Consider the following 19,009-nt stretch of genomic DNA (forward strand, 5'->3'; position numbering starts at 1 on the left):
ATGTGATAATTTGAATTAATTCTATAAAATAAAGAAATTAACATAAATAAATCGTTTTCTTTTTTTTAATTGTTGATGTGGTGGAGATAAAATAAATTATCAATAAGATTTAGGTCCACTTTTATCATCCTCCTGATAAACTATCTACAGGATAAATTTATCAAGAGGTGGTAAAAGTGGGGCTTATTGTGGTTGTTAAGATTATCCAGAAGGTTGACCGCTTGCCAATTAACGCGAGGAAATTAAGAAATAACAGGTTGAGAGGAGCGAAAGAGGTATAGCATTTTTAAATCCTTCTTAATATGACAATTATCAAAGAAACCCGCATACTTATTTATAATACTGGTTTAAATCTTAATCCCCAATTAATTAAATTTAAAAATCAAAAACGATATAAACAAAACTTTGTTTATTTTGAAACTAGTTTTTATGCGAAATCTAATAAATAAATTAAATAAGCATGCACCATATATAGTATATGGCAGTGGTGTCCATAACGTCGATCGCAAAGCAGTTTTGAGTCGATCGCCAAGAAAATCATTAATCTGAAATATCTATATCTGGGCCTCAGAGCAAAAAAAAAGTAAGGTTACTTTAAACTCTTCGGTCGATCTTGGTAAGACATTTATATAAAAAGTCGATTTTGATCAAAAATTAGTGGACGATGTATAGTGGCAATGGGGAAATATTTTTTATACATAAAACCTTAGTAATGGGCCATAAAGACTAAATCCGTAACAAGATTGAACCCAATTATTACCATTTTTTATTTATAAACTCTAAATCGATTAAACATCAAAATTGTTGATTTTCGAAAATTAACACAATCATAACTCATAAACTAAAGGCGATGGGGAAATATTTTTTATACATAAAACCTTAGTAATGGACCATAAAGATTAAATCCATAACAAGATTAAATCCAATTATTACCATTTTTTATTTATAAGCTCTAAATCGATTAAACATCAAAATTGTTGATTTTCGAAAATTAACTCAATCATAACTCATAAACTAAAGGCGATGGGGAAATATTTTTTATACATAAAACCTTAGTAATGGACCATAAAGATTACATCCATAACAAGATTAAATCCAATTATTACCATTTTTTACTTATAAGCTCTAAATCGATTAAACATCAAAATTGTTGATTTTCGAAAATTAACTCAATCATAACTCATAAACTAAAGGCGATGGGGAAATACTTTTTATACATAAAACCTTAGTAATGGGTGATAAAGACTAGATCCGTAACAAGATTGAACGCAATTATTACCACTTTTCATATATAAGCTCTAAATCGATTAAACATCAAAATTGTTGATTTTCGAAAATTAACTCACTCATAACTCATAAACTAAAGGCGATGGGGAAATATTTTTTATACATAAAACCTTAGTAATGGACCATAAAGATTAAATCCATAACAAGATTAAATCCAATTATTACCATTTTTTATTTATAAGCTCTAAATCGATTAAACATCGAAATTGTTGATTTTCGAAAATTAACTCAATCATAACTCATAAACTAAAGGCGATGGGGAAATATTTTTTATACATAAAACATTAGTAATGGGCCATAAAGACTAAATCCATAAGAAGATTAAACCCAATTATTACCAATTTTTATTTATAAGCTCTAATTCGATTAAACATCAAAATTGTTGATTTTCGAAAATTAACTCAATTATAACTCAAAAACTAAAAGCGATGGGGAAATACTTTTTATACATAAAACCTTAGTAATGGGCCATAAAGACTAAATCCGTAACAAGATTGAACCCAATTATTACCATTTTTTATTTATAAGCTCTAAATTGATTAAACATCAAAATTGTTGATTTTCGAAAATTAACTCAATCATAACTCATAAAATAAAAGCGATGGGGAAATATTTTTTAAACATAAAACCTTAGTAATGGACCATAAAGATTAAATCCATAACAAGATTAAATCCAATTATTACCATTTTTTATTTATAAGCTCTAAATCGATTAAACATCAAAATTGTTGATTTTCGAAAATTAACTCAATTATAACTCAAAAATTAAAAGCGATGGCGAAATACTTTTTATACATAAAACCTTAGTAATGGGCGATAAAGACTAGATCCATAACAAGATTGAACCCAATTATTACCATTTTTTATTTATAAGCTCTAAATCGATTAAACATCAAAATTGTTGATTTTCGAAAATTAACTCAATTATAACTCAAAAACTAAAAGCGATGAGGAAATACTTTTTATACATAAAACATTAGTAATGGGCCATAAAGACTAAATCCATAAGAAGATTAAACCCAATTATTACCATTTTTTATTTATAAGCTCTAAATCGATTAAACATCAAAATTGTTGATTTTCGAAAATTAACTCAATCATAACTCAAAAACTAAAAGCGATGGGGAAATACTTTTTATACATAAAACCTTAGTAATGGGTGATAAAGACTAGATCCGTAACAAGATTGAACGCAATTATTACCATTTTTTATATATAAGCTCTAAAGCGATTAAACATCAAAATTGTTGATTTTCGAAAATTAACTCAATCATAACTCAAAAACTAAAAGCGATGGGGAAATACTTGTTATACATAAAACCTTAGTAATGGGCGATAAAGACTAAATCCATAACAAGATTAAACCCAATTATTACCATTTTTTATTTATAAGCTTTAAATCGATTAAACATCAAAATTGTTGATTTTCGAAAATTAACTCAATCATAACTCAAAAACTAAAAGCGATGGGGAAATACTTTTTATACATAAAACATTAGTAATGGGCCATAAAGACTAAATCCGTAACAAGATTGAACCCAATTATTACCAATTTTTATTTATAAGCTCTAAATCGATTAAACATCAAAATTGTTGATTTTCGAAAATTACTCAATTATAACTCAAAAACTAAAAGCGATGGGGAAATACTTTTTATACATAAAACCTTAGTAATGGGCGATAAAGACTAGATCCATAACAAGATTGAACCCAATTATTACCATTTTTTATTTATAAGCTCTAAATCGATTAAACATCAAAATTGTTGATTTTCGAAAATTAACTCAATCATAACTCATAAAATAAAAGCGATGGGGAAATATTTTTTAAACATAAAACCTTAGAAATGGACCATAAAGACTAGATCCATAAAAAGATTGAACCCAATTATTACCATTTTTTATTTATAAGGCTCTAAATCGATTAAACATCAAAATTGTTGATTTTCGAAAATTAACTCAACCATAACTCAAAAACTAAAAGCGATGGGGAAATACTTTTTATACATAAAACCTTAGTAATGGGTGATAAAGACTAGATCCGTAACAAGATTGAACGCAATTATTACCATTTTTCATATATAAGCTCTAAATCGATTAAACATCAAAATTGTTGATTTTCGAAAATTAACTCAATCATAACTCAAAAACTAAAAGCGATGGGGAAATACTTGTTATACATAAAACCTTAGTAATAGGCCGTAAAGACTAAATCCGTAACAAGATTGAACGCAATTATTACCATTTTTTAAATATAAGCTCTAAATCGATTAAACATCAAAATTGTTGATTTTCGAAAATTAACTCAATCATAACTCATAAACTAAAGGCGATGGGGAAATATTTTTTATACATAAAACCTTAGTAATGGACCATAAAGATTAAATCCATAACAAGATTAAATCCAATTATTACCATTTTTTATTTATAAGCTCTAAATCGATTAAACATCAAAATTGTTGATTTTCGAAAATTAACTCAATCATAACTTAAAAACTAAAAGCGATGGACAAAAACTTTTTATACATAAAAACTTAGTAATGGGTCATAAAGACTATATCCGTAACAAGGTTGAACCCAATTATTACCATTTTTTATTTTTAAGCTTTAAATCGATTAAACATCAAAATTGTTGATTTTCGAAAATTAACTCAATCATAACTCATAAACTAAAGGCGATGGGGAAATATTTTTTATACATAAAACCTTAGTAATGGACCATAAAGACTAGATCCATAAAAAGATTGAACCCAATTATTACCATGTTTTATTTATAAGCTCTAAATCGATTAAACATCAAAATTGTTGATTTTCGAAAATTAACTCAATTATAACTCAAAAACTAAAAGCGATGGGGAAATACTTTTTATACATAAAACCTTAGTAATGGGCCATAATGACTAAATCCGTAACAAAATTAAACGCAATTATTACCATTTTTTATATATAACCTCTAAATCGATTAAACATCAAAAATGTTGATTTTCAAAAATTAACTCAATCATAACTCAAAAACTAAAAGCGATGGACAAAAACTTTTTATACATAAAAACTTAGTAATGGGTCATAAAGACTAAATCCGTAACAAGGTTGAACCCAATTATTACCATTTTTTATTTTTAAGCTTTAAATCGATTAAACATCAAAATTATTGATTTTCGAAAATTAACTCAATCATAACTCAAAAACTAAAAGCGATGGGGAAATACATTTTATACATAAAACCTTAGTAATGAGTGATAAAGACTAGATCCATAACAAGATTGAACCCAATTATTACCATTTTTTATTTATAAGTTCTAAATCGATTAAACATCAAAATTGTTGATTTTCGAAAATTAACTCAATCATAACTCATAAACTAAAGGCGATAGGAAAATATTTTTTATACATAAAACCTTAGTAATGGACCATAAAGACTAGATCCATAAAAAGATTGAACCCAATTATTACCATGTTTTATTTATAAGCTCTAAATCGATTAAACATCAAAAATGTTGATTTTCAAAAATTAACTCAATCATAACTCAAAAACTAAAAGCGATGGACAAAAACTTTTTATACATAAAACTTTAGTAATGGGCAATCAAGACTAAATCCATAACATGATTGAACCCAATTATTACCATTTTTTATTTATAAGCTCTAAATCGATTAAACATCAAAATCGTTCATTTTCGAAAATTAAGTCAATTATAACTCAAAAACTAAAAGCGATGGGGAAATACTTTTTATACATAAAACATTAGTAATGGGCCATAAATACTAAATCCATAAGAAGATTAAACCCAATTATTACCAATTTTTATTTATAAGCTCTAAATCAGTGGTGGCCATAACGTCGATCGCCAAGGAAATCATGAATCTGAAATATCTATATCTGGGCCTCAAAGCAAAAAAAAGGAAGGTTACTTTAAACCCTTCAGTCATCTTGATCAAAAATTAGTGGACACCACTGGTATATGGTATAAATAAACGGTGTTCAAGAAGTATTTGTCTTCATTTATTTAATGACTACTACTAAATAAGTGTACTATATTTTGAGACTAGCCACAGAAACAAACAAAGGAAGAGTTTAAATGATGTAATTATTTTATGTGACAGTTAAGTTCTCATGTTGTGTGGTTTGCAAGTTATCACACTTACAAAATTATTTCTTCAAATTTCGTTTTTATATCATGATTAATGTAACTAAATCAATCCGAATAAGCTTGACACTTTGTTTATTATACATTTATCAAACTGTCATCATTCATAACTTGTTCAAATCTCAATATGACGGTTTCGATTTGTCGGTTGCATTTGCGAACGAATCGACAACATTTCAACTTGTGGTAAATCACAATTTTTCCGATATTTATGGAACTATTACTTCATAAACGAACGGTAACTCTATATCAACGAAAATATCAACCTTGAATTGATAAAAGAATATTAAATAACTTCTTATCGGATTATTTTTTCGATAAAGAAATTTTTTTATCATCATTTTGATTAAAAGAAAAGATCCGTTAAAATTCGTTAATCTTTTCGCACGTAATACGAACCTATTCCTTACAATCTCTTGTAGTTAGCATTCTCGTAAACCCACGTCAACAAGAGATGGATGCTTTTAAAGGAAAAAAATCCTTAACAAGAGACTCTCATTATTGATAATATAAATTCCGTGTTCAAACCTACGAGTCTTGCTGTTAATATATGTTTTACTTGGACGAAACGTATTATTTATTCAATTTATTATTTTAGTTTATTCTATATATAAAAATATAAATCTAAATATATCAGCGTAACATCACGGAGTTATTTTATACAAAATAGTGCCACAGAAAAAACGTTAATGACGCATCCCACGTGCAGGAGTTGTTTTGCCAAACATATCATTTTCTTGGTGTATAAAACTATTTCTTTCTAGAACGTGTATAAGAAGGAGGAAGTATTCGGAGAAATTTTAGTAGGCGCGTGTTCAGCATTATTTATTGTAGGATAACAATAAGACATTTTATCTTGGAGATTACCAACGAAATTATCTTTAGTTTAGATCGTCTAAATTTATAATTTGGCCTCTAAAATTTCCATTGTAAGAATATCTTAAAATAGGATTGGCTAACCTCATTGAATGGGGTTGTGACATAAAATGAGTTGTTGACAAACTTCAGCCAATTAACCAAAATAACGATCATTACGTTTACAATCAACAAACGCACAAAGTAAATTTGATAAGAAAATGATGAAAGGGCAGCTTTCTGGGATTAACCTACTGGGGCTTGCTAATATTTCTGTAACGCAGAAAGTTATAGCGCCTCGGCAGCAAGTGACCTTGGTTATAATCTCTGTAACGTTGAAAATTGTAGCACATTTGTTGATATCTTTTAATACAGAGTAGTACTCCACTATTCCCAGGAATTAGTATCTTTTTTAGGTATTGGACTCTGCAGATAATAATCAAGTTCAACCCCATTAGGACTTTTTTCATTGAATACAACTTTATTTATACCAGATTTGTCTTTAGCAACCTCATTGTAACAATCCCAATACGATATATAAAATCTCTTGTAGCACTTTCGTCTAGTTTTTTTCTCTTTGTTTGTAATTCATCATCACATTCATTACTAACAGAATTGTCGCTGTTATCACTTTCGATTATTAATTAAAGTACCCTCTTTTTAAGCCAAAAAAACCGTTTTGAAAAATCACTTTTAGTTCTTGAGAAATAAATTTTTGAAATAATCGATAATTATTTCGAATTTTGCAATTTTCGCCGATTAAGTTTTAAAAATTCGTATAAAACCCATTTCTTGGAATATGACTAAGAAAATTTCCCAAAGTGTTAATAAAAGTGTTCTCTTTCCAAAGAACCAACCCGTTTTGAAAAATAACTTTTAGTTTTTGAAAAAACAATATTTGAAGTTTTGATAAAATTTTCAATCTTGCAATTTTCATCGATAACTTTCAAAATTTGCTATAAAATTTATTTCTTGAAGGATCCTTGTGGAAGTATCACCAATTATTAATTAAAGTATCCTCTTTTTAATGCAAAAAGCCGTTTTGAAAAATCGCTTTTAGTTTTTGAGAAATAAATTTTTGAAATAATCGACAATTTTTTCGAATTTTGCAATTTTCGCCGATTAAGTTTTAAAAACTCGTATAAAATCCATTTCTTGAAATATGAGTATGAAAATTTCCCAAAGTGTTAATAAAAGTGCCCTCTTTCCAAAGAACCAACCCGTTTTGAAAAATAACTTTTAGTTTTTGAAAAAACAATATTTGAAGTTTTGATAAAATTTTCGATCTTGCAATTTTCATCGATAACTTTCAAAATTTGCTATAAAATTAATTTCTTGAAGGATCCTTGTGGAAATATCACCAATTATTAATTAAAGTATCCTCTTTTTAATGCAAAAAGCCATTTTGAAAAATCACTTTTAGTTCTTGAGAAATAAATTTTTGAAATGATCGACAATTCTTCGAATTTTTCAATTTTCGCCGATTAAGTTTTAAAAATTCGTATAAAATCCAGTTCTTGGAATATGAGTATGAAAATTTCCCAAAGTGTTAATAAAAGTGTCTTCTTTCCAATAAACCAATCCGTTTTGAAAAATAACTTTTAGTTTTTGAAAAAACAATATTTGAAGTTTTGATAAAATTTTCGATGTTGCAATTTTCATCGATAACTTTCAAAATTCGCTATAAAATTAATTTCTTGAAGGTTCCTTGTGGAAATATCACCAATTATTAATTTAAAGTATCCTCTTTTTAATGCAACAAGCCATTTTGAAAAATCACTTTTAGTTCTTGAGAAATAAATTTTGGAAATGATCGAACATTTTTTCGAATATTGCAATTTTCGCCGATTAAGTTTTACAAATTCGTATAAAATCCATTTCTTGGAATATGAGTATGAAAATTTCCCAAAGTGTTAATAAAAGTGTCTTCTTTCCAATAAACCAATCCGTTTTGAAAAATAACTTTTAGTTTTTGAAAAAACAATATTTGAAGTTTTGATAAAATTTTCGATGTTGCAATTTTCATCGATAACTTTCAAAATTCGCTATAAAATTAATTTCTTGAAGGATCCTTGTGGAAATATCACCAATTATTAATTAAAGTATCTTTTTTTTAATGCAACAAGCCGTTTTGAAAAATCACTTTTAGTTTTTGAGAAATAAATTTTTGAAACGGTCGACAATTCTTCGAATTTTTCAATTTTCGCCGATTAAGTTTTAAAAATTCGTATAAAATCCATTTCTTGGAATATGAGTACGAAAATTTCCCAAAGTGTTAATAAAAGTGTCTTCTTTCCAATGAACCAACCCGTTTTGAAAAATAACGTTTAGTTTTTGAGAAAGCAATATTTGAAGTTTTGATAAAATTTTCGATCTTGCAATTTTCATCGATAACTTTCAAAATTTGCTATAAAATTTATTTCTTGAAGGATCCTTGTGGAAATATCACCAATTATTAATTTAAAGTATCCTCTTTTTAATGCAAAAAGCCATTTTGAAAAATCACTTTTAGTTCTTGAGAAATAAATTTTGGAAATGATCGAACATTTTTTCGAATATTGCAATTTTCGCCGATTAAGTTTTAAAAATTCGTATAAAATCCATTTCTTGGAATATGAGTATGAAAATTTCCCAAAGTGTTAATAAAAGTGTCTTCTTTCCAAAGAACCAACCCGTTTTGAAAAATAACTTTTAGTTTTTGAAAAAACAATATTTGAAGTTTTGATAAAATTTTCGATCTTGCAATTTTCATCGATAACTTTCAAAATTTGCTATAAAATTTATTTCTTGAAGGATCCTTGTGGAAATATCACCAATTATTAATTAAAGTATCCTCTTTTTAATGCAAAAAGCCGTTTTGAAAAATCACTTTTAGTTCTTGAGAAATAAATTTTTGAAATAATCGACAATTTTTTCAAACTTTACAATTTTCGCCAATTAAGTTTTAAAAATTCGTATAAAATCTTTTTCTTGGAATATGAGTACGAAAATTTCCCAAAGTGTTAATAAAAGTGTCCTCTTTAAAATGAACTAATCCGTTTTGAAAAATAACTTTTAGTTTTTGAAAAAACAATATTTGAAGTTTTGATAAAATTTTCGATCTTGCAATTTTCATCGATAACATTCAAAATTTGCTATAAAATTTATTTCTTGAAGGATCCTTGTGGAAATATCACCAATTATTAATTAAAGTATCCTCTTTTTAATGCAACAAGCCGTTTTGAAAAATCGCTTTTAGTTTTTGAGAAATAAATTTTTGAAATGATCGACAATTCTTCGAATTTTGCCATTTTCGCCGATTAAGTTTTAAAAATTCGTATAAAATCCATTTCTTGGAATATGAGTACGAAAATTTCCCAAAGTGTTAATAAAAGTGTCTTCTTTCCAAAGAACCAACCCGTTTTGAAAAATAACTTTTAGTTTTTGAAAAAACAATATTTGAAGTTTTGATAAAATTTTCGATCTTGCAATTTTCATCGATAACTTTCAAAATTTGCTATAAAATTTATTTCTTGAAGGATTGTTGTGGAAATATCACCAATCATTAATTAAAGTATCCTCTTTTTAATGCAAAAAGTCGTTTTGAAAAATCACTTTTAGTTTTTGAGAAATAAATTTTTGAAATGATTGACAATTTTTTCGAATTTTGCAATTTTCGCCGATTAAGTTTTAAAAATTCGTATAAAATCCAGTTCTTGGAATATGAGTACGAAAATTTCCCAAAGTATTAATAAAAGTGTCCTCTTTCCAATGAAACAACACGTTTTGAAAAATAGCTTTTAGTTTTTGAGAAAACAATATTTGAAGTTTTGATAAAATTTTCGATCTTGCAATTTTCATCGATAACTTTCAAAATTTGCTATAAAATTTATTTCTTGAAGGATCCTTGTGGAAATATCACCAATTATTAATTAAAGTATCCTCTTTTTAATGTAACAAGCCGTTTTGAAAAATCACTTTCAGTTCTTGAGAAATAAATTTTTGAAATAATCGACAATTTTTTCAAATTTTATAATTTTCGCCGATTAAGTTTTAAAAATTCGTATAAAATCCATTTCTTGGAATATGAGTATAAAAATTTCCCACAGTATTAATAAAAGTGTCCTCTTTCCAATAAATCAACCCGTTTTCAAAAATAACTTTTAGTTTTTGAGAAAACAATATTTGAAGTTTTGATAAAATATTCGATGTTGCAATTTTCATCGATAATTTTCAAAATTCGCTATAAAATTCATTCCTTGAAGGATCCTTCTGGAAATATCACCAATTGTTAATTAAAGTATCCTCTTTTTAATGCAAAAAGCCGTTTTGAAAAATCACTTTCAGTTCTTGAGAAATAAATTTTTGAAATGATCGACAATTCTTCGAATTTTTCAATTTATGCCGATTAAGTTTTAAAAATTCGTATAAAATCCATTTCTTGGAATTTGAGTATGAAAATTTCTCAAACTGTTAATAAAAGTGTCTTCTTTCCAATGAACCAGCCCGTTTTGAAAAATAATTTTTAGTTTTTGAGAAAACAATATTTGAAGTTTTGATAAAATTTTCATCGATAATTTTCAAAATTCGCTATAAAATTAATTTCCTGAAGAATCCTTGTGGAAATATCACCAATTATTAATTAAAGTATCCTCTTTTTAATGCAACAAGCCGTTTTGAAAAATCGCTTTTAGTTTTTGAGAAATAAATTTTTGAAATGATCGACAATTTTTTCGAATTTTGCCATTTTCGCCAATTAAGTTTTAAAAATTCGTATAAAATCCATTTCTTGGAATATGAGTACGAAAATTTCCCAAAGTGTTAATAAAAGTGTCCTCTTTCCAATGAACCAACCCGTTTTGAAAAATAGCTTTTAGTTTTTGAGAAAACAATATTTGAAATTTTATTAGTATTAAATTCTTTCTTTAGATTTAGATTTTAGATAAAATAGTATTTTTAGGATATAATTAATGAAATTTGTCCATCTTAATAACGAATTGAGAAAAAATCGAATATTAATTCCAACTTTATCATATCTAAAGAAAAAATAGTTGATGTAGCCTTTTATGAAGTAGAAATTTTTTAAGAATTAACTTTTATTCGCAAAACACCCTGTTAAGGCGAGGTCAACGACTGAATCGTAATTAAGTCTGAAACTATCTTGTTTCAATAACAAGTTGACGGATGAATGAGAAGATGTTAATAATATGTTTTAAATTAAAAGTGTTGTTGTTTGTTGTTGTTAGCGCTGTTTCTTGCAAACGTAAATATTTATGACTAGTTTTGGGAAAGAATATATTTCTGGAAATTTTCCAGAGACCGAGTTTCTACTAGACTATTGATTTTTTTTAAAAGGACATGATTCTGACTCCTGATATTTATGGCTTATTATATTATACACCAAGCGTCTACATTACGTCAATAGTCATCATTGGTTTGCAATTAAATTTCGTTTTGCAACATTGTAACGTTATCATTCGTAAAAAAGCAAAATAAATATTTTCTTATCACCACGTGTCTCATTATTTTGCTGAATTAATAAACATCTTAACGAGACAAATTTTTTAAGCTTCAAAATTTTTCAACAACTACAGCAAAACTAAAATAAAAATTGCAAGCGTCTCTACATACATGTAAAACATCACCAAAACGAACAGTTGTAAACTACTTTGTTTCATTTCAAACGTTCATTTCACTTTTTACGAATGAAATTGTCAGCGATTAAATCCAAATTGATTTAATTTGTATAAAAAGCCAAAAGCAATTAATACTGGTTTATTTAATTTACAAATTGTTTAAACTACAAAATGGATTAATTTGTTGTTACTAATTATTTAACGGAGATTAAATAAATATAACTACAAAGAGCTACGCTAATCTTTTATTTTGCAGCACACGTATAGTATAAAAGAGAATACAAATTTATATCCTCTCTATTTCTGGTCACGCATCTTCAATTTGTTAGAAAGATTACTCGGAAATATAACTCCAAAGAAACATAAAATTAATGTTGTTTAATTAGACTCTTTTAGTTTATACGTGTTAATTAATATTGTTTAATGACTAAAATTAATTTAATTAATTTAATCGGTTAATTTCTATAAAAAAAAATATCCTTACCTCAACTAAATCAGGAACGTTGTGAATGATCAAAGCAAAACTTTTAAAAAGCTCGTGTCCATGAATAAACTTAAGATTTGGAAATAATTTCCCGAGACTAGTAAGTCCATAAACTTGATATATAATAATAATACCGGTCACTTCTGTAAGCTTCGGAAACGAAAGCTTTTCAAAGTCATCAACAGTAGTTTTATCGAATAAAACCAACTCTAAGTTACCCACGATCACAACGCAATTCTTTAAACTTCTCTCGATGTTGGTGATTTTGTTTCTCACGTTAACTGTCTGGCAATATTTGCCATCGACATACGAAAACAACAAAATCATCACGACGAGGAAAGTGCACGTGGTGCACCTTCCCAAGAGTGCGTCTTCCATAAAACGACGTTGGTCACGAAGTCAACGAAGAGGACCACGTCGACATCGGTGAACGATGTTCTGCATAGCGCAAGCAGCGTAGCTCTCGCATAACGACCGCGGCACAACTGAGAGAATACGAAGTTGCTGAAAGCTGGTCGGTTCAGCATAAAATGAAATTCGGTGTATGCGTACAGAACTAGTTGCGGTAGGGGTAACTTTTTAAACTTCCCAAATAAATCAAATTTTAATAGCCCCTTAGCAGGTTGTAAACTTGTAAATTACCAATACCCACGCAGTGTAAAAAAAAATTATCAGATACCTTAATTAATCATCCATTGATCGTGTTGTCTGTAGTATTCATGGATAAATAGAATTTTGCCGATGTGGAAACGGTCGCTGACCTTCGAGTGTTTATAAACGTTAAGATGTTTGGGTGAGCACATGTTACAATAGCTAATGATATTTCAAAATTCTAACAAACTACTTTATTCATTGTGTTCATACATATTGTAATAAGATAATAAAAATTTGATATAATTCATGAAATAATATTTTTTTTAATATAGTAACTGATTCATCCTGAAACATATGCAACCAAACATATTTTTATACGGTTAAATCAAACCAAATTGGGTCTTATTACATTATTAATGTATTAAAACAAAAAAATTTATTATCTTTACAAACATGTAAAAGAATAAGATATAAATAAAAGCCAGGATAGGAATGAAATTGGTTTCAAACGATGCGAAATTGAATTTCCTTTAAAAAATGTCCAAACACGACCGTTTTATCTTGTTTAGTTATCGAGATATTTAATGTTTTATACGAGTTATTATCCAATATGGCGGATTACTACCATTTTTTTACATTTTTGTAACTAAATATATTTATGAAATTAAAAAATCGACCAGTTTTATATATAAAATAGAAAGAATTCACTATTACATTAATTTATGGAAATTAAAATAATCAATTTTTATTAACCAAAATGATAATAAAAATAATAAAAACGCGTATAAGAATAAAATTGATTTTAAACGCTATAAAAATTAATTTCCTTTAAAACAAGTCCAAACACGACCATTTTATCTTATTTAGTTATCGAGATATTTAATATTTTAGTTGAGTTATTACCCAAGATGGCGGATTATTACCATTTTTATTTTTTTGATTAAAACTTTTATGTTTATGAAAAGAAATGCGTCGAATTTGGTATCAAATTAAAGGAAATTTTTAATCCTATCGATTTATTCCAGATAATAATTATTGATGTCGAAAAAGGTAATAATAATAATGATTATTTTAAAATTTTGATTTAAAATAATTGACGTGTTATATGCGAAATGGAAAGAATTCACTATTACATCAATTTGTGGCAATTAAAATCATCAATTTTTTTTAACCAAAATGATAATAAAAATAATAAAAACGCGTATAAGAATAAAATTGATTTTAAACGCTATAAAAATTAATTTCCTTTAAAACAAGTCCAAACACGACCATTTTATCTTATTTAGTTATCGAGATATTTAATGTTTTAATCGAGTTATTATCCAAGATGGCGGATTATTACCACTTTTTTTATTTTTTTGATTATAACTTTTATGTTTATGAAAAGAATTACGTCGAGTTTGGTATCAAATTAAAGGAAATTTTTAATCCTATCGATTTATTCCAGATAATAATTATTGATGTCGAAAAAGGTAATAATAATAATGATTATTTTAAAATTTTGATTTAAAATAATTGACGTGTTATATGCGAAATGGAAAGAATTCACTATTACATCAATTTGTGGCAATTAAAATCATCAATTTCTTTTAACCAAAATGATAATAAAAATAATAAAAGGGCGTATAAGAATAAACTTGATTTTAAACATTCCAAAAATTAATTTCCTTTAAAAAAAGTAAAAAACACGACCGTTTTATCTTATTTAGTTATCGAGATATTTAATGTTGTAGTTGAGTTATTACCCAAGATGGCGGATTATTAACATTTTTATTTTTTTGATTAAAACTTTTATGTTTATGAAAAGAAATGCGTCGAGTTTGGTATTAAATTAAAGGAAATTTTGAATCCTATCCATTTATTCCAGTAATAATAATAATTGATGTCGAAAAGGTAATAATAATAATCATAATTTTAGAATTTTGATTTAAAAAAATAGACGTGTTATATACGAAATGGAAAGAATTCACTATTACATCAATTTGAGGCAATTAAAATCATCAATTTTTTTAACCAAAATGATAATAAAAATAATAAAAGCGCGTATAAGAATAAAATTGATTTTAAACATTCTAAAAATTAATTTCCTTTAAAAAAAGTCCAAACACGACCGTTTTATCTTATTTAGTTATCGGGATATTTAATGCTTTGATTGTATTATTACCCAAGATGGCGGATTATTACCACTTTTTTATTTTTTTGATTATAACTTTTATGTTTATGAAAAGAATTAAGTCGAGTTTGGTATCAAATTAAAGGAAATTTTTAATCCTATCCATTTATTCCAATAATAATAATAATTGATGTCAAAAGAGGTAATAATAATAATCATAATTTTACAATTTTGATTTAAAAAAATTGACGTGTTATATACGAAATGGAAAGAATTCACTATTACATCAATTTGTGGCAATTAAAATCATCAATTTCTTTTAACCAAAATGATAATAAAATAATAAAAGGGCGTATAAGAATAAAATTGCTTTTAAACGCTATAAAAATTAATTTCCTTTAAAATAAGTCCAAACACGACCATTTTATCTTATTTAGTTATCGAGATATTTAATGTTTTAATCGAGTTATTATCCAAGATGGCGGGTTATTACTATTTTTATTTTTTGATTAAAACTTATGTTTATGAAAAGAATTGTGCCGAGTTTGGTATCAAATTAAAGGAAATTTTTAATCCTATCCATTTATTCCAATAATAATAATAATTGATGTCAAAAGAGGTAATAATAATAATCATAATTTTACAATTTTGATTTAAAAAAATTGACGTGTTATATACGAAATGGAAAGAATTCACTATTACATCAATTTGTGGCAATTAAAATCATCAATTTCTTTTAACCAAAATGATAATAAAATAATAAAAGGGCGTATAAGAATAAAATTGCTTTTAAACGCTATAAAAATTAATTTCCTTTAAAATAAGTCCAAACACGACCATTTTATCTTATTTAGTTATCGAGATATTTAATGTTTTAATCGAGTTATTACCCAAGATGGCGGATTATTACCACTTTTTTATTTTTTGATTATAACTTTTATGTTTATGAAAAGAGTTACGTCGAGTTTGGTATCAAATTAAAAGAAATTTAAAATCCTATCGATTTATTCCAGATAATAATAATTGATGTCGAAAGAGGTAATAATAATAATCATAATTTTACAATTTTGATTTAAAAAAATTGACGTGTTATATACGAAATGGAAAGAATTCACTATTTTATTAATTTATGGTAATTAAAATTATCAATTTTTATTAACCAAAATGATAATAAAAATAATAAAAGGGCGTATAAGAATAAAATTGCTTTTAAACGCTATAAAAATTAATTTCCTTTAAAATAAGTCCAAACACGACCATTTTATCTTATTTAGTTATCGAGATATTTAATGTTTTAATTGAATTATTACCCAAGATGGCGGATTATTACCACTTTTTTATTTTTTTGATTATAACTTTTATGTTTATGAAAAGAATTACGTCGAGTTTAGTATCAAATTAAAGGAAATTTTATATTCTATCCAGTTATGTCCATAACAAGCATAATAAGTGATTGTCGAATTACATATCAAATTTAAAGTAATCCATTATTAGATATAGATAATAGATTCAAATGAAATTCTGAAAATCAAATTGATATGTCATTGTTGATTGTGTTATTATTTTGCTATACGTGGCGATCAAAAAGTTTTATTTTTAATGGACAAGGAAGATCGTCACGGTGGTTGCTTAGTGGCTAAAATACAGCTACCGAGACGAATCCATCCAGCCGTATTTAAATCGAAGGAACTTACAGGCTCGGCGCCTCCACCAAAAACTAATCAACAATATTGCAATAATAGCTAACTTGTTGCTAAATAATAAAAGATTCAATCATAATCAAGATTCAAGAAGATGGATACCTTATTGTTAAACTAAAACTAGAACTAACACTACACCTAGTACTAGAAACAACCCGAATGGTTCTAGTTCTAGGTCTAGTCTTAGTTCTAAATTTAGTTTAATGAACGACATTCAACTTTTAATACAAGTTTTTTTCAACTTTTAATGGTCCAGCTTGCTAACGATACCGTGTTCAACAAAGTATTGATAAAAGGGTGTCAGGTGTATTTTTTAATTAAAAGCTTTGAAACAACACATTGTAAAAAATAAATGAATACTTTAATTGCGATAGAAAAAGTAACATTAGAAAACTAATTAATTGATAAAACGTATTGATAAAAGTGTTTTCAGCTAATAAACGTTGACTAATTGTACTACACTTCGTTTGGTTCGAGAAATGTACAAACACTTCTACAATAACACGCTATCGGTTATTGGGAGTAAACATAAAAACTCGATTTTCGTCGAAAACAAAGCTACTAATCTAATGTTTATGATTGGTTTGAAACCAAAGCTTCAATAACAAAGTAATCTTTAATCAAAAAAAAAAGTCACGTTTAACTTAATAATATGTAATAATATTGAGCTTTCAACGATTTTATATTTTTCAAGATCTTAAGAAGCTCAGCAACATACCTTTCACCTTTTCAATATCGAATTCCAAGAAATTCAAACGATCACAAAGGATGTGCATCAACCCACTTGTTGAGTGGGTTGTAAACAAGAATTTTCGCTATTAATTTAATTATTAAAGAAAAAAAGTAATTATTACCTCAACAAGATCCGGCGTTTTATGAATGATGAGTGCAAACTTTTCAAACAAATGTTCACCATGTATAACTCTTAAGTTTGGAAAGAGTTTCCCAAGACTGGTGAGACCCCTCACCTGATATATAACAACAATTCCCGTTATTTCCCTCAATTCGGGAAAAGAAACATTTTCAAAATCTTTTGGAGTCATTCTGTCCATAAGCACGATGTCTAAATCGCCGATGATCACTTCACATCCCCGCAATTGTTTTTCGATATTCACAACTTTATTGCGTATTTTTATTCCCGAGCAGTATTTGGCATCGACTAAAGTAGGAACGAGCGTCGCGACCGGGATCAAGACTAACAATAAGTAGGTTATATTCGGGATAACGCGGTGTCGCGAAGCCAACGTGTTCGAACTCGTACCAGGAAGCATATTGAGGACATGCCTTTCGCGGTGCTACACAAAACGCAACTGAGAGCAAGCGAAGTTATCGAAGGCCACTTCTGGACTCGCAAATTTTAGTGTGCGTACTCACTCTATACCGATGCTATGACGACACACTTTATGTTATTGTTTACCAACGAAGACATTCTTAAGATTTGATAAGAAAGTTTCGTCCAAAAACTGATCCAACCACAACTTCATTTCAGAATTAAAACGAAATCCTATATTCAAATATCGTTATAATTTTTGACCCAGTTTTAAAGTTTTAGTACAGAATTTTCAAAAAAAAAAATACCACAAACGAGTGCGACTGAAAACGCGTAGTAAACTTCAACGCAAACAACGCAATTATGCAGTAGTATATCAAATCGTTCTTGCTTTTACGACCATCGTTAAAACGAGCTGGTTCAAGTGCCTATGCAGTTGACACGATATTCGTCGACAAAATCGAATAAAACGAAAATATAACGTATCCTTTTAAAATTTATCCTTTTCTTATCCCTTCACTAATTATATGTTTTATAATTATTTTTACTCCATCATTTTATTTATATATATAATTTATTGTTTCCAGAGGATTACAATACATAAACAACAGTAGAGGTAGCTATGTTGCCGAGACAAAGGAAAAAAACAGAAGTTAAATTTTTTAAAATAAAACTTAATTTGTAAACCGAGGCAGCTGTGCTGCCGAGGCAGTGATTTCAATGTATATAAAAGGAGAAGTTAAACTTATTAAAATAAAACTGTAATTTTGAGAGCCGAGGCAGCTATGCTGCCGAGGTAGTAATTACAAGATAAATAAAAATAAAAGATAAATTTGTTAGAATAAAACTGTCAGTTTGAAAACCGAGGCAGCTGTGCTGCCGAGGCAGTGATGTCAATGTATATAAAAGCAGAAGTTAAACTTATTAAAATAAAACTGTAATTT

At 27.3% G+C, this 19,009-nt stretch overlaps 1 protein-coding gene and 1 long non-coding RNA gene across 4 annotated transcripts in view; one reads left to right on the forward strand and one right to left on the reverse strand.

Annotated features, from left to right (window-relative positions):
* Nucleotides 1-18,145, reverse strand: part of LOC111425015 (insulin-like growth factor 1 receptor) — a 137,222-nt gene extending 119,077 nt beyond the window's left edge. Inside the window, exon 1 of one of the 3 annotated variants that reach the window (XM_023058765.2) lies at nucleotides 17,650-18,145. In XM_023058765.2, the coding sequence (XP_022914533.2) occupies nucleotides 17,650-18,066 (417 nt within the window). In that variant the 5' untranslated portion in view covers nucleotides 18,067-18,145. Of the gene's footprint in view, nucleotides 1-12,388; nucleotides 12,880-17,649 lie in introns of those variants that run through there. The other 2 variants (XM_023058767.2, XM_071199683.1) reach the window with 2 other exon arrangements.
* Nucleotides 501-18,836, forward strand: LOC139431649 (uncharacterized). The gene is made up of 2 exons (XR_011641705.1): nucleotides 501-616; nucleotides 18,653-18,836. It is a non-coding gene; the product is annotated as an uncharacterized lncRNA (long non-coding RNA).
* The last annotated feature ends 173 nt before the right edge of the window (nucleotides 18,837-19,009 follow it).

This window comes from Onthophagus taurus, chromosome 11, assembly GCF_036711975.1.
Source record: "Onthophagus taurus isolate NC chromosome 11, IU_Otau_3.0, whole genome shotgun sequence".
Lineage (NCBI taxonomy): Eukaryota > Metazoa > Arthropoda > Insecta > Coleoptera > Scarabaeidae > Onthophagus > Onthophagus taurus.